The 17,167-nt window shown below is 34.8% G+C and overlaps 1 protein-coding gene across 9 annotated transcripts in view; it reads right to left on the bottom strand.

Annotated features, from left to right (window-relative positions):
- LOC149173493 (uncharacterized) overlaps positions 1-16,782 on the bottom strand; it is a 155,010-nt gene extending 138,228 nt beyond the window's left edge. Inside the window, exons 1-3 of one of the 9 annotated variants that reach the window (XR_016259126.1) lie at positions 16,045-16,773; positions 10,777-10,847; positions 2,201-2,234 (exon numbers count right to left, since the gene is read on the bottom strand). Coding sequence is in view for 5 of the 9 variants with exons in the window: in XM_089424623.1 (XP_089280749.1) it covers positions 2,201-2,209 (9 nt within the window). In the remaining 4 variants the exon portion in view is untranslated. Of the gene's footprint in view, positions 1-2,200; positions 2,235-9,045; positions 10,074-10,776; positions 10,848-16,029 lie in introns of those variants that run through there. The other 8 variants (XM_089424623.1, XM_089424622.1, XM_089424621.1 and 5 more) reach the window with 8 other exon arrangements.
- Between the last annotated feature and the right edge of the window lie 385 nt (positions 16,783-17,167).

Here is a 17,167-nt window from a genome sequence, read left to right as displayed (position 1 = left end):
CCTCCCTTTATTGGTTGAAGGTTTCCCTCTTCAAATCAATAGGAGCACTTCCTCTAGCAGAAGACTTCAGCTTCTTGCCAGTTTTGGAAGAGTTCCAGGAACTGCACTAAGCGTTCCAGTGTTGGTGGTCATCCTTAAACCACTGCCCTTTATACCAACATTTCAGAGAGCACATTTAGCCTAGTGCTACCATGCATTTTTGCACATTTTGTATTTCAGCTCTCTTCTTGGACTCATACATAACCCTTCGGATTAAGGGGGGGAATGTTGGATACCTAATCCTCAATGGGTTAGTATGGAAGCCAAATAGACAAAAGGAGTCCAAGAGACCTTGGGATGTGGAACCCAACGGTCACAATATGTACTATAAATGTATATCACTTGTTAATAAAAATTGTACTCTCGTGTTTTATCCTTCAGATACTCTTGCTGCCCATGTGTGTTTAATAGATTCAAAATATATTCTTGTGTTGATTCATAGTGCTTCTTAGTCTGATTCGGAGAGTTTCATCCGATGATTTAGAGCAATCAAGATTTGATTGGGGAGTTTCTTGGATCTATTACTAAACCTGATTTGGATTACGAATTGGATTATTGATTTGAAGATTTGATTGGGGTGCTTCTTGTGTTTTTGGTAATGTTGTAAACATCATGTCAGAAAAAATATCACCAAGAATCAGGAAAAGAAAATATTGACAACATCAGGAAAATATCACAAAATATAGGCAAATTTAAAAAATACAAAATTATTCAAACACACAAATAATTGACTTTATGTCCCTCCATCGATGAGTAGGGAAACTAATTTCATGCATCTCATGATAATATCGAGATATTTACAATATTTTCATGCTATTTTCGAGAATGAAAACACTGCACAGTTTAGCGGCAATAATATCGTTCTGGGGTAAAATTTGTGACATTGCAATAGTACCAGGACCATGATAATCACAATGCTTGCAACAGTGGTTTTTGGAGCTACTCTTTTTCCGATTCTGTATGTTGATTCAATCTATTCCTGCAATTGATTTAGATCTGCTCCTGAAACTGATTCAGAGTGAAGACTTGGAACTTGTAAAGGTATTTACAAATATTCTTCAAACGCGATTTCTCTTAAGAGAGTTTGTTAAAAAAATCTAGAAATTAAATGTCAGGCTTTATTTGCAAATTATTTATGTGGTAGAAAAAATTCCATGGCTCCCAAACACAAAAACAATCCTACATGGAACCATCGCCAAATAGTTGGGGATGAAATGGTACGCAACTATTGTCCCATGGAAATTGGTGGGGCGGTGGTTATACATAGACTGAGAGTCGAAAAAACACCTAGAAAATATACTAGGGAAAATTGAATATTTATCTAAAGACTCAGCAAAATTATAATCTGACATGCAAGCTGCTATTAAAATCTATAACATGAGGCAAAATATATGCAAGAAGAAATAAGAAGAAATGGAAGTGAACATGATAATGAAAACCATAGTTCTGAAGACTCCACTACTCATCCTGCTAGGGATACCTTTAGAATCCCAATCCATCCAAAACATGAGGGTGATTATGGCACAAAGAACACAGTCCTAACAGGCAAAAAGTTGACTCAATCTTTGTATCCAACAGGCAACAACACCCTTGGTTCTTAGCCCACCATTGATAACAAATGGAGGAAGTTGCTTGGGAATGCATGGCTAGATGGTGACATGATGCAAAGATAAATTACAATCTAAGTTCAGCAGGATACAGATACGGATATGGACACAGATTTGCCAAAAATTTAAAAGTCAGGATCCAGATATAGTAGGAAAATGGCAAGTACAAAAATATTTTGTAATATATATAAAGAGAGACAATTAAAAAAAAAATAGTCAATAATCAAAATCATTCAGGAATGACAAGAGTAAAACTAAAAGTTTATAACCAAGACCAAAAAAGAAAATTCTAATGCATGTTACTATTATCCATCCATGTATTATAACTGATAATTTGATAACTCATAATCACCATTGACTATTGATAATTTTGAAGACCATCTCGGCATGAGAACATTGAAATTCATAACAATATTTTTGTAAGCAACATCCACATGTCCATATCAACAATGAATAAAGGGGTGCCTTGAAGACCATGGCAAGACTAAATAACAGTGTTAGTGAAATGACCAACACCGTAGCACATAAAGGTAGAATAGACATTGAGAACAAACCTTGAACATGATGACAGATCAAACCTTCTCAAACCTGGACATTGCACAAAACATTAAGTAAAATGATCGGCCTCCAGTTTCTCACCATATCCCTTTCTATTCCTTTAAGAATAAGCTTGACCAAATATGCATTTACTTGCTCCCCCATGTGCCTATTTCCAAGGATTTTCAACACACCCCAAGGAAACACTTACATGAATTCAAGACACATTTCTAGCCATTGAAATGGTAATTATAACAAAACAACCCAACATCAAAGTGATTCCCTACAATAGAAACTAACATTAACAAGTTAACAAATGAATGCGCGTAGAACTTCACATTTAACTTCAATGTCACTACAGTTCATTTTTAGGTTAGTCAGATTCTTCTATTTTAATCAATGCAACAAAGGTACCGAGTTTAAACTTTAAAGGCATGCCCTTATATCAAATCATACACAAAAATTGTCACAACAAAGCCCAAATGTTGGCTACAAACATCATCTCAAAACCAAAAACATGGCAATACGAGGAGTTTTGATATCAACAAAATTGTGAATTGTATAATTTCAAAATCCAACACCTCCGAATTGAGATTAGCCTAGACAAATGCAATTGCTCACTAAGCCAATCAATACATGATATAAAAAGAATTGTTTTCCACTTAATGAAATGCATCTAAACTCCATGTTAACTACTATACATCAATAAAATATGATACCATCATGATATAGATTCTATAACTAATAAATTACCATAAAAATGCTAACGATATAGCATAATATCTCTAGTCCAAGTAGCTCCCATATTATGGAAAACATTAACTCAAACAATTTGAACCAAGAAGAAACATGGGAAAACAAAAAATATGGAGTACAAATACATTAAAGTGTCATAGCAAAGTTAACGATAACTATTAAGCTATAGATCGAATAAATATCATATGATACTTACTTAGGGAGAACCACCAAAAGATCATCTGGAGTAGACATACACATCAAAACCAAGTAAACATCCTCTGGCTTGACTTTCGCCATCTCAAGGGCTCTTCTAGATGACTCTATAGCTAAACCAATTAGTGTTTCATCACTTGCGAAGCAAAGTGAGCTTAATGACGTTTTATTCCATGTAAGTGAGGAGGTTTTGGCAGGCCTTTTTTTAGTATCCACAAAAAAATATAAATTCTATACTTTCCTTCATCTATTCTTTCCTTTGAGTACAATTATTCAATCCCCATTCTTACATAGTAAGCCTTATTTCCTTCCATATGCAAGAGTTCCTAATTAAGTGTTCCTTGTAATGATGCTCCCTAATTCTTCATTAAATATAAGATCTAGTACTACTCGGAGTCTCAATATGTAGGGAAAATATGTTTTCAACTTATAGAACTTTAAATGGTCATTCCAGTTAAAATACCTTCAACAACTTTGTAGTCTTTGTTGTTTCTAAGGCCTTTGGGATTGGACATACAATACCAAGCCCTGTTGGCTAGGGATAAGATTTCTTAACAACCTGTTAGTGCTACATCCACTCATGTTCCCAACATCATCATCAAAGTTGAGGTGCCTCGTTTGATTAATCCACAGTAACTGAAATGATTCAATTTGATGGTGAAAATGTGTTTGTAACAACACTTTCCCAGTAACTATAAAACCTGAATATAGAATTTTGGTAGCTACCTCACACAGAACTCGTTAGCAATTTCAAATTCCAACATCTCTATCCACTTTCTTAATCTAACAAATAGGATTTTCTAGCAAGCAATCACAAAAAATGTATATTTACACAAAATCTTTGGAGGCTTTCTAGCATCAGCTGCAAAAGTAATCAACAAAAAATATTTTACAATAGCTCTAGTCATCAGCAAATAAGTAAATGACACTTGGAGTGTTACTATAGTGATCCATATAATTAGAATTTGGTTGTGTTGTAACTAGGAGTAGTGAAGGTGGCACTTAAAATTTTGGGGCACATGAAGTTGCTTTTGTTATTAGAAAAAGATGATTAGATGCATTATTTCCATATTTAGTTGATTCTCCAACATCACCATTATTTTCAAACAAAACACCTTCCCATTTGGCCTATTGCATGTCAGTGCTAATGAAATTTTCTACAAGACTACTGCTACTGGTTTGTTGCAAATTAGAAGATGAAAGATGGGGCATGCCTAGTGTTTTTCTAGGCATGCCACCAATGGGAATGGAAATGGAGACTGTAAATTTCCCACTGCAATCTTAGTAGCACCTTCTATGCCTACTTCCATGACACAACTAGCATTAACCGTAGTCAAGTTTTCACATTGAGCATTTTCCAAAGAAAATCAATTGCGCAAAAGGGAACTTAACTGGCTTTGGTGTAATGCATTACAACCCAAAATCAATGATCCAGAATTTAAGCTTTTGTTTAGGAGAACTACAAAAGTGACCAATATCATCATGTCATACTCTTTGAGAGGTGAGAGAGTTCATATTTGGAAACATCTAATTTGATATTATTGCTTCAATATTCCTTAGCTTGCAATCTTGTTCCAATCACAACTCCACCTACAAAAATTAACACTTGACATGCGAAATGTTTCTGCTTGATATGTCAGGGATGGAAAGATTGTGGGGTGAGGAATTTCCGTGTGACGCTTTTCCAAGTTGAGTATTTTGCAACATCGGGCATTATTAAGCCTTTGCAAAGGGAGATGTGAACCTAGAGACAAATAAAAAGCCAAATGATGTTCCAATGAGGATTAGTGAGTGAAGCAATTATTGTGCCTTTCTTATGTTGTAGTTAACATTATAAGTCAAGTTAGGCATGAATAATTGAATTGCTTTTTCCAAAGGTTCTCCATAAATGGTGCACATCGAATAGATCCAAACCATGGTGCGCTAAAAGTGTGCTTTCTCTCAAATAAGTAGCCATGTATGTAATAAATATGTAAAATTCCACCTTGGACATCAATGTTAGAAGTACTAGACTAGAAAGACAAATAACTTGTTGTTCCTCCATATAAGAAATGTCTCTAGAAAACGGATTGTATTCTTTGTGATGAATAGATCTCAAAGTCAAAAGAGATCCAATAATTTGTGAAGTTTTTGTTGCAAATTCTGCTACAGACACTTTGGGCAACCATACCAATTAGTATGAATAGCCATGCATAACCTCGAAGCTGCACTATTATGCTTATCATGTCATCCACGTATTTCAGATATCAAACAAGTATGCCAATTGTCAGCTTATCATAAATTATGAGAGTATGCTAAAGCTGTTTTCGAAAACCACTTGTGGGGGTTGAGCCCAACAGTTGGCTACCAGATAATCCCTATAAATTTGAACTTGGTACACATGGTTTGCTGCCTACAAGAATTTATCAAATTGAACAATGAAAGGGTAGAAGACTACTATGTATTGCATAGAACATAATGCCCTTGCTGATGCATATGGGCTCAAACTCCAGTAAATGACCATTGATGGGCTCTAAGAGAATCACACAGCCTAAATCCTTCATAAATTATTAGAGTCACCAGTTTATTAGATGGTTCTAGTCCAGTCCGACCCTTGACCACTTTCAATACCAATTCCAACTTCTAAAACATTGTTTGTTTGTCTCTATCAATACATTTGTTGTGTAGTTCCTTGAAGCCAATCAAATATTGCATAGTGCATATCTTCTTAAATCTCATGGATCTTCTAAGAATTATATCTTTTTGTTAGTATTAAACTAACATAAATGCATAGATTCATATATAGATAGGCTTTCTGAACGAACAATCTTTGAAAGGAATCCACATTATCATTACCTTGACTCTAGGGCGTTGTATTTTAAAATTTTGGCAAGGTCTTGAAAGCTTCATTGTTGGCTGAATGATATTTTTTTTCTTTAAATTTGGATATTGGTTTATTTCTCATATTGTTGAAACATTCAAGAACAGTCATGTGAATATATCTACACAAGAGAACGTTGTAAACCACACTCCAAATCTTATGCCAGAGAAATATAGTGGAATTCATGCCATTAGGCTCCTGCTTTCCTTTCCAGAATCTATTGGAGACACATGGATAAAACTCAACCAGGACCTGCATATAAATGATGTTTGATCAGAGGGATTCCACCCAATACCATTCATAAGAAAATGGTGAAATCCCAAGGATGATACTCAACCAAGATTTTCATATAAATGATGTTTGATCAGATAGATTCCATAAATTAGCATGCATTAGACAATGGTGAAATCCCAAGGTTTTTGTAAGAGTTACACCCCATCTTCAAGGTTTGCATGTATAGAATGAGAAGATTACTAATTACTCAGGTTGAGTGATCCAAAATGATTTTCTGGTAAAGTCAAAGTGGCTAGGCAGATTGAAGCCTCTTTTGACTAAGGTTTAATGTTATTGCACTAAACCCATGACACCACAGGCTTGGCTCATAAAGCTCTAGCAGATAAGAGATGTGGAATGGTAGTCAACACTATCATCAGTAACACACTTCACCTTATACATCTCCCTAGAATCATAGTTACTTGGTTTGTGTTCATGTTTGAACATAAAATTAAAAAAAAAATAACCCCATACAAAAATTCAATAAAATTCACCATTAAATTCAAATATATCTATATAAAAAACTTACATATAATTTTTTCAATATAATATATATCAAATAATAAATATATTAAATTTAACATTTATAAAACATGATACATATAACTTAATAATTGAAAAGAAAATATTGACAAGCTTTATTTATTATAGATTCAAAGATATGTTTAGGCCAAAGAATTTACGGATATAAATCACTAAAGATAAGCATTCAGGAAGATTCTATTGAAAGAACTAGAACCAAATGCAAAAAGGTGAGTCTCAATGTATAGCACAAGGTTTCAATAAGTGGCACAAATACAACGCAGTTCATAATCTTGGCAAACTGGAGGAGCAGGTTAATGGACAAAAAGTTGCTACCAACAACAAGCATATAGAAAAGGACTTGTCTCACATCATCCCCAATGCAGAGTTTTCAAGAAACAAGAAGAACAACCCCTCTTTGACCCAGATCTATAATAGCATGCCAAAGAAATGATAACATGTCACATGGAATCAACCTCAAAGAAGAACACCCTATTGAATGGTATCAAAGGAAAGCTACAACAATTCAATGATGAATACTACATACTACTTGTTGAAAGCCCTCCAAGGTTCAGAGCTTGCTCCAAAAGCTAGGGATGAGAGACAAAGGGAAGACCACGAGGCTGGAGAAGACATCCACCATCCCATTTCCTTGAAGTGCATGAATAACATGAAGAATCTTATGTCCCCCTCTCTATGAGGGTTTAGTTTATATATTTTATTTCTATTGTTCTAATAGCATAGGATTTAGTGGCTAGTAGCCAAGCTATATGCAACACTGGCATGTCTTACTTCTATTATTTAGTGGACAACAACCCAACTATACTTAGTATTATTTTCCTTTGAGTATATTACAAGACAATGGACAAAGGCCCAACACTATTGTTCTAAAGCTTGGTCTGACTTGGCTCGATGGGCCAGTTTGGTACCAAATAAGACCTACTTATCCAAGTAGATGCATGATGACCCCATACAGAATCCAAGAAAAAAATTCACTATTCAATTAAAAAACTTAAAAAAACAAAGCATTAAACTGATCAAATTTATATAAAGAGATATCCCACCCCTCTATTTGTCTCACACCTTTCTCACAGAGCATTTGTGAGCATTTCAAGTTTTGGAGCAAAGCTAAAATCTTGAAGAGCAATGTGATGCTTGAGCTTGGTGCTAGTTTGGCATTTGTTTGAGGTTGTTTGTAATGGATTTAGGCAGCTTAATCAAGAGGCTATAATGTATCTTGAAGCTTGGAGGAGTTGTGGACCAAATTCTTGTGCCCACTGCCCATTATTTTCATTTCCAGGCATGTTTTCCCTCTCTTTAATTTGTAAATGTATATGCTCTGAAATATGTCCCTGTTTTTAATCTTCTTCTCTTCAAAATTTATGTGCCTCTTTAAATTACAAATGCAAATCATATGAAATCTGTCCCTGTTTTGAATTTGACTCAGACTTTTTAATTTGCACAGGTCTAGAATTATGCTACTTGGATTTAAGAAATCTAATGTTCTCTTTCAAACCGTAGATTGGAATTTTACCATGGTTTACACCCTTAGAGTCAAAGATCCTACATGGATCCATGCTAATCTGGATGATGTGAAAATTTATTGCAAATACTATGCATTAAGAAGGGTGGGGGGTGGTAATTCATAGATTTAACGAACACTTGGATATTATAAGAGGCCAAGTTTCCCATGCATGGCCCCATTAGAGGAGATTGGACATGTTAGATTTCAATTGCAAAACCATCTTGCAAAATTTGAAGAAGAAAAGGCTAGGCCAAAAGGAGATGGTTGTAGCATGTTTTTCAGACTCTAAAGCTTATGGAGGCCATTTAGAGTCTCATTGTTGCTGATATATATTGGACTTGGTGCCAAATGTTTTGATATATTCAACCTTACATGGTATATGTATCTGCCATGAGCAGAGTTTTGCACATTCTGTTTCAATGGTTTGGAGTCGTATATATTTTTTGGTAAATTGAGTCGTTGAAATAATATTAGTTCGAGTCTGATTTTTCAAACATTGACCAACACATACACAAACTTTCCAAACTTCATATATGACATTATTCAAGCCAATTGAATTGATAGAGTATATAGTAGTTTCATTGTGAGGGTTTCTCAACTGAATTTTCAAATAGCATTTAAACATTTTGACAATTAGTATTTATTAACAAATGACTTACCATTTTCTTATTAAGAAATAGGAAGAAACCAATGCACCATAATTAGGAAACTTCTCAAGAGGTTGACACACTCAAAACAAAGATTTATGTCCTCCTAGTTGCTCTTGTGCCCCCTACACTGTCTAGGTAAACCATTCGAACCTCCTAACTGAACTAGAAGGAAAAATGATATTTGTACCTCCACTGTACTAGTATCTAACTGATTTCAATTTGATTTCATTGCAATTTGTGGAACAACCTTTGAGGAAGAAAGCTTCTCTTCCTCCCCAATCTTTGTTGCATGACAATAAGGCTTAAAGGACCATGCATCCTCATCAAAATTGACATCTCAGCTGAAAACCATCTTCCATTTAGACAAAATGTAGACTTTTTAAGCCTTATATGTCTCATTGTATCCCACCAAAGTACCATCCAAACTAGAGGGTTCCAACTTGGTCATTTTCTCCCCAACGATATGAATGTATACAGGACAACCAAAAACACCAAAATGTGATACTTGTGGTTTCTCACCAATGGAATATGTTTCTGGTATCTTATCCTTCAATATCTAGTGAGGTCACATATTTGAAATGTAGATTTTTGTACAACATGCTTATGCCCAAAGACAAATGGGCAGATCTAAGTCATGGATCATTGCCTTGGAAGTCTCTATGATGGGCCTATTATTCTTCTCTACAACCACATTTTGATGTGTTTGGTAAGGCACTGTCAACTGGCTCTTGATCTCTTTTTCCCTGCAAAAAGTGTCAAACTCTTTGGAGGTATATACTACTCCATTATTTGATCTCAACACTTTAATATTCTCACTTGTTTGATTTTTCTACAAAAGATTTAAACTCTCAAAACTTCCCAACGACCTCATCCCTAGTGTTCATGACATAAAAACAGAGCTTCTAAGAGAAATAAATTAATCATCAATTAATATTACCTAATAATGAGATTGAAGTAATGGTTTCACATGCATCTGAAATTTGTCCTCCTTTTCAATTTGAATCAGAATTTCTAATTTGCAAAAGTCTAGAGACATGCAAATCAGATTTTAGAAATCTAATGTTGCAACCTTTGACAGGGTGCCAAGGCCCATGCTCCTTCAAAAGCAACTGCAACCAAAATATACAAGCAACAAAATTGGAGGGGCCTTCCAATCAGTCTTCATATTTGAGATTAAAGGTGGTTACATTCTCACTCCTACAATACAGAGCTAAAAAAAACAAAGCAACAACCTTCAGTAAACTATGATAGGTCCAAAATGGATCTTGGACATCCCATGCTTAAAAAATTCTAACAAAACTTCCCTATCCTAGGTATTAGCCCAACTATCCATATACATGGAATCCTAGAAGATTTCAGAACGTGCTCTCATACCATGTTAAATTTGCAAACCATGGTAAGCAGAGCTACAACTATCATCGCATTAAATAAGAAAGAAACTAAATACATAATGAAAGTCCCAAAACTAGAATACCTCACTCTACTCTCATGCCCTGCTTTTATAACTATAGCAAAGGGTCATGAGTTACAGTCAGGTTTGGACTAAATCTGTCCTAGTTCCCAAGCTGCATGGAAAATCATGCTAGAGAAATAAATGCACCCCAAATGCATGCAGCCTCTTACTCTATACTATGGTTTTTTAATATTCTGAGCAAATTTTTGAGTAAAATGATTAAATTGGTTTATATGTACACTCCAACATGCACATGCAAAAAAAAAACCAATTAGGTCACACATAAAGCTAATGGCATTTCTGAAGTCTTGCAAAACTAAAAATCAACATGTATACTAGGGTTTATCAAAGAAAATTACCGTAAGATGTTGAAAAGAGCATCTAGGTCCACCAAGCTTTGTCGTAAATCTCTATAGAGGAATCCCAAAAACTGTAAAACCAAGGTACAAATTATAAATTTGTTTGTTCATAATCCAACAAGATTCAAATAAATTACATGAAACACCATTGAAAGAATTTGTATCCCAAACAAAATGGGTAACTACAAAGAATTATTTCTCATAAAATGTAATAAAGCATCTAACTTACTGAAGTTTTGATTTCAAATTGTCACTTTTCTTCAAGTTTTTTAGTGTGAGAATGTATCTGATCATTGAATACAATGGACCTGTATGATATAAAAGCTTATTTTAGTGCTAGTGGGGGCTGAGGATGGAATGCTATTCTTCAGTTTGGAAGTGGAACCTTCCTTTCACGATGGGAATGGATAGGGTATTGGTACAAAATTGGTTATTCATTATGATATAAATGTATCTTTTGATTGTCTATCGGTATCATTCTAACAATTTTAAATTGAAACTATGGGGCATCACACCTGCTTCATTGCCAAACCTGAAAAGGTGCTTGTGTCTAGACAATTTATAAGTTCTAGAGAAAGCAAAGTTTGTTAGGATGCTTCTTATCATGCAAAAAAAAGTTATATGGTACTAAAATTTATTCCTTGAGGTCAAGTAGAGATTTGACAATAAGCTATTTGAAGCTCCATGCCCAAGATATTTTAAAGAAGATGTATAAGTGTCAAATGTTTCCATTCTAGAATTGGAAGTACCAAAGGAATATCAATTCTAAAAGCATTTAATTTTTGAAGAACTTCAATAGTGATAAAAGTAACATCTTGCAAAAGATCCTAACATGCATCCACACAAACAAATCATTCAACAAGAAGATGTTAAGTGCTAGAATAATGCAAAAGATTATGAGAGATGCTCTAGAAATGGTTTTGGTATTCCATGTTATAGTTGGTGTACCTTGGTAATAATCAAGTAGAAGTCAAGTGGAGGCTTTCTCAGGTTAACACTATTGAGTTTTGATATGAACTGTGTAAAAAGATTTAATCTAAGACATTTTGCTTGAATAGTTCACTTCTTTGATGATGAGTGAAATGTTAACTCGAAACAAGTTTGATTAAAACATCTTCACAGTCCCAACTAAAAACTCCGATAAAAGTAGTGGTAGTTATGTTAGTAATAGTGTTGGTTACAGTAATTAATCTTCACAATGAGATATAAATTTATGACCCCTTGCTAAGATATACAAGAGAGCATATATACCTTGGCTCTCATTGTTAGTGACCCTCCATCAGTTGCCCTATATGGATTAATTAAGTAAAAGTTTCAACTTCTGCTTGCTTTCCCATTGTATGGGACTTGCCAATCCTAATGAAATGAGTGGTTGTGGACCTTGAAGGTACACCATATTACAAAATTGTGGTTGTTAGAAGTTCAAGGTCTTTCAATTTGTTTTATTTGTGCACATTTAATGCCATTTAATTTCAGGATGTAATTGAGTACATGGTGTGCATGTTAGCCATGCTGACTGAAATAAATGCCTAGTAAAGAAAGACTAGCAAATACAGACTTGACTGTTTCACTAAACATGTAGGATGTGAATATGTAATAAAGGGTAATCTAATTAAATCTTTGGGATTGATTTGAATCATGGAAGGGCTTTTCTATTTTGCAAACCTAAAGACCTAATACCCAGCATAATTCTCTTGTTTATGGGCAACTATTCTGCAAGGTGAATAACGAAGTTTGTGTCTAATATCTGTGGGTTTGGATCTGAGACTATTCTACAGGTCTTGAAGGATCATTACAGGTCTCTTAAGCTAAGTCTCATCTTCTGTAGGTTCAATGCGAGACTATATATGACATCATTCTTATGCAGTTGTGAAGGATCTGTGACAATTCTTTTGTATTGTCTAGGTAGCAAAGAGTTTAGGGCACCGATTCGGAAAAGAGCTTGAAGGTTCAGGCCACTGAAAGGCATTCTCCAAGCTTGGCCTTCATTGCAGAATTTTTGATTGAGAAGTAGCGTGGAACGTGATTATCTGCCTACATAAAAGTAAGAGACATGTTGGGGTCATTCTCTTGAAACTTGAATAAACAATTCCTAAAGAAAGCCATAGTGCACTTTTGGTAGAAGGAAAAATTGAAGGCTCATCTCAATGAATGTATATGTATCCCTGATATGGACTTTACAGTAAAGAGAATTAAAGGATAGTTGAAATATTATAGTTGACAGGAATTCATCAATATTTGTAGTGTTACTACAACAGGTCAAGCATCCTTTCATGGTAGTAAGGTAAGAACAAATTTATCATTTCCCTACAGCAATTGCTTAAGACTATCAATTTGACACATCACCATTGTGATAGTAACCGTTTGTATGGCAGTAATCCTAAAGTTTTAATGACAGTCCACCTGTGGGCCTAACTGAAGAATACCTGTGGTAAGGAAGTTCTGAAGATCACACTGTTTCGCTAGCACAGAGATCTTCTAGAGTTTGCTGGCATGGTATTTAATGAGTGGTTTGTAGATAAAGGCCATCAACCTGAAGGGATCCTAAAAGCATCAACCAGCATAATCCTTATGATGTACTGTTGATAGCAAGATGCTTCAAGTACAAAAAGGATCATTACACTTGAAGTGTAATTATCATTAATGCATATAGAACAGAGTATAGTAGGCAAGTTGTTTCAGATGCTTTTGATTAATATATGATTCTAGACCATAGCGTTTAAGTTTAGAGACACTAGAGGCTCCACTTCGAGTGTTCATGACAATAATCAATAAGAGAGTATCTTTGACTTTAATGTCTACAAGAACTTGATGAGTTGAGTGATCAGCAAAATGTTTTTAAACAGAGAAGTGTAGGAGGAATTGAGGAGAAACGACAATAGTCATTTAAAGCAATTATGGTGGTATTTGACGTAGTGAATTGTAGCAATAATTGAAGGAGCAATGATGGTGTATGGAAGCAAACATTTACATATTTATCTAGCAGCTAGAGCAATGGATGTTTATGTAGCACCTTTATATTGGTACCCTTGAGTATCCTTGGAAGTTTGGCAGCTAGGAGAAAAAGGGAATGGCATTTTTGGAGATATTCCTTATAATAGCCCTTATCAGCATGAAAACATATCAAATCCTATGTCTTGACAAGCATGATAAGAAGATGGAACTGTGAGGACCCTGATCTTGACATCCTGATTATGTTATTGAGCTCCTTGATGCATTAAGCCAAGATCTTATGAAAGACAGACTTATGAATATGAATGCCTGGATATCATGGTCTGGGTAATTTAATTCATTGGTCATCGTCATCTAGAAAAGGAGGCTAATGTAGTTATTCCTAAACTCAATAAATTTGGATTTCCTTAAGGTTATGGTGATCATTTTCTTTGATCTGGAAACCAAGCTCTCCATTAATTGAATCTAATAGCTCTTATTAGAGAGAAAACATATCAAATCCTATGTATTGACAATCACGATAAGCAGGTGGAACTGTGAGGACCCTGATCTTGACATCCTGATTATGTTATTGAGCTCCTTGATGCATCAAGCCAATATCTTATGAAAGAAATACTTATGAATATGGATGCCTGGATATCATGGACTGGGTAGTTTAATTCATTGGTCATCGTCATCTAGCAAAGGAGGATAATGCAGCTATTCCTAAACTCAACAAATTCGGATTTCCTTAAGGTCCTAGGGATCATTATCTTTGATTTGGAAACCAAGCTCTCCATCAATTGAATCAAGGTAATATATAAGTATGGTTGCCTCTAGACTTTTAATATTTGCATGGTGATTTTTACACAATCTAGTCAAACCACTTATTAAGCTCTTCTATAGTTTAAGTCTGATTTCCTTTAGAACTACTAAGAGCAACCAATAAGTATCTATTATCTTTTCGTTCTACCCATTTCTCAAGGAAAGAATTTTGAAGGGGGCCATGCATTGAATTAATTATCAAGAATTCCTTTCCACCATTCCACAACACCATCCACAGGAGAAAATGTAAACAACTTTGTGGTGACATCTAAGTGTCTCACTCCTCCCATTTTAAATATCGCACTCCTAATTTTGGAAAATGATCTAAGGCAAAAAGAACATAATTTTATTAGAATGTAGGAATGTTATCAATGACATTTTATAGAATTTCATGTGGAACTTCATTAATTTGAGAGAATTCTAGTGGTTTGTAGATGTCATCTAACCATGGTGTGGCCATATCTATTAAAAATAAGGAACTTATATCATCAACAAACTAAATACTTGAGCTATATGACTTTTGTGACTGGCGTGCTAGTTTGTATACCTTTCTTCTATAATAGCTTTCCAGTTTTTGCAATCTAGTGAAAAATGCCCTATGAGCATGTTATTATAGAATATCTCTTCAACACAACCTCCTTATGTGGAGTCACCAGATGGAATTTTATAACTTTTAACTGTAGGATCATCAATATATGAATGTAAAAATTCAATACATGAGGAAATGGGCATCCTTGGCAATAGTGCCAAACTGTTACCACCCAATTTCTCACTTATGATAAAAAGACCTAACTATAAATGTGAAACCCCAAGGGAAACTTATAAAGACTACCATTGTCACCTCAATGGTACCTTCCCTCATGGTACCTTCCCTCACATTAGGTTACCTCTTCTCCAATACAAGGGAGGGATCCCTAAGGTAATCTATGTCCAAAAAGAGTGCCCATGTCCATCTTCTTAAATAGATTTCCTTTAATAAGTTTTCTTTAGAAGTCGAAAGTATGGGATATCCTTGAATCCAAAGAAGTCAGTTGTCAGAGTTTATGAAAAAAATATCCCTAGGAACATAGTGTCAAAGGAAGGCATCAAAATCGACCCAACCATCATATAAGAAATTCAACAAATACCATTACCTAGAAGCAAGAAATAAGGGCAATCTTCATTCGATAAAATAAATTTCATCAAGAGGTACATACTAAATTTTGTAGATATTACCAAACCCATATCAAATTTGTTGAAGGAATAATATCTTAAATGGGATGATGAGTGCATGAAGCAATTCCAAAAGATAAAGGGAGATACTGTCATGTAATGTTCCCAAGCTAAAATATGTTGGTTTTAATTCACAAAATTTAAACCTCTCTTTAATGCATTTCTTCAAACATTTCAAAGACAAACATTTCGTCAAATGCTGGGAAGACAAAGTAATGAAAACATGAAACATAGATATAAAAGGGACAAAACGATGATTCATATTAGCTTGATCTAAAGATTTACAGTGCATTGTTGAACCTAGCTTATAGATCTGGTGACAATGAAACAACTTGGCCTTTAGAAGAAGTTGATCTTGGTCTTCCAAAACACTGGAACCTTCAACAACTTTTGCTACTCTTTGTTTAAGGAGATGGCCTTAGAAAACGATGATCTTGCCCTGACTGAATAATTCGACCCCTATGATAATAAATCCACCTCTAGATAGATTCAGCCTCTTCAGAAATATGGTCACAATACTTGACAGGCTTGGCTTTCCAGTAATTGAATTTGTCCTTGAGATAATTCTAGTAATTTTGAACAGTTTCTACCTCCAATCCAAATGAACTTGACCTCCTAATAAATGCGCCCTTGGCCACAAACAGAAATGACATTGATGGGCCCTTTGACTAGCTAAGGAGTATTGAGGCCTCGGGTTCATTCTAAATGTTCCCTTCTCATCACAGTGCATTGACCTCAGCAACCTAGTCGGGCCAATTGAACCTACGACTGTAGGAATCCAAGGACTTGCAGGAGAGGGATAAGATTCCTTCTTCTTACCCACCGCTGTGGGTGTTCATAACCCCAATATATGCATCATATTTTCTCATCTTTGCTATTTAGGACACAAATAAGGCACACCTGTGCTACTAGGCTCCTCTACCATCGAACGCTAGACTGGTTGAGTATGGTGAATATAGAGAGACGATTTTCAGTCGCTCAATTTTGATAAATAGAAATGCACGACTTGGAGTTTACCTTATAAAAGTGGGGTAGAGCATGACTATACCTACACAAACAAAGGGTTTGAAAGTGGGTAATAGGAGGGAAAAATGTCGACCTCCATGAATTATGAATTAGAGAAAAGATGTGAAGGTTTCAAAAAGTGAGATAGTTCATCAAAAAGAAAAGATAAAGAGATGTCTTTCCCTCCTAATGGAATATAAAAAAAATTCTTCCCAATGAGATTTAATTTCAAATTTTTTGTGATAATACTTATTTTTTGTTGAGAATGCAAACTTATGTGATTCATAGCGATTTTTCAAGATAACTCTTTTGGTAAATCACATTACATATTTTTGAGTTGACGCGTTTCAAATCACTAAGTGTTTTCTAATATTTTAAATTATTAAAACTAGTAATTTTATGAGAAGGTACAAAGGAA

The sequence above is a fragment of the Pinus tabuliformis genome, chromosome 4_2, assembly GCF_031772625.1.
Source record: "Pinus tabuliformis cultivar Carrire ecotype Pingquan chromosome 4_2, CPIR1, whole genome shotgun sequence".
Lineage (NCBI taxonomy): Eukaryota > Viridiplantae > Streptophyta > Pinopsida > Pinales > Pinaceae > Pinus > Pinus tabuliformis.
This window is presented reverse-complemented; position numbering and strand designations above follow the sequence as displayed.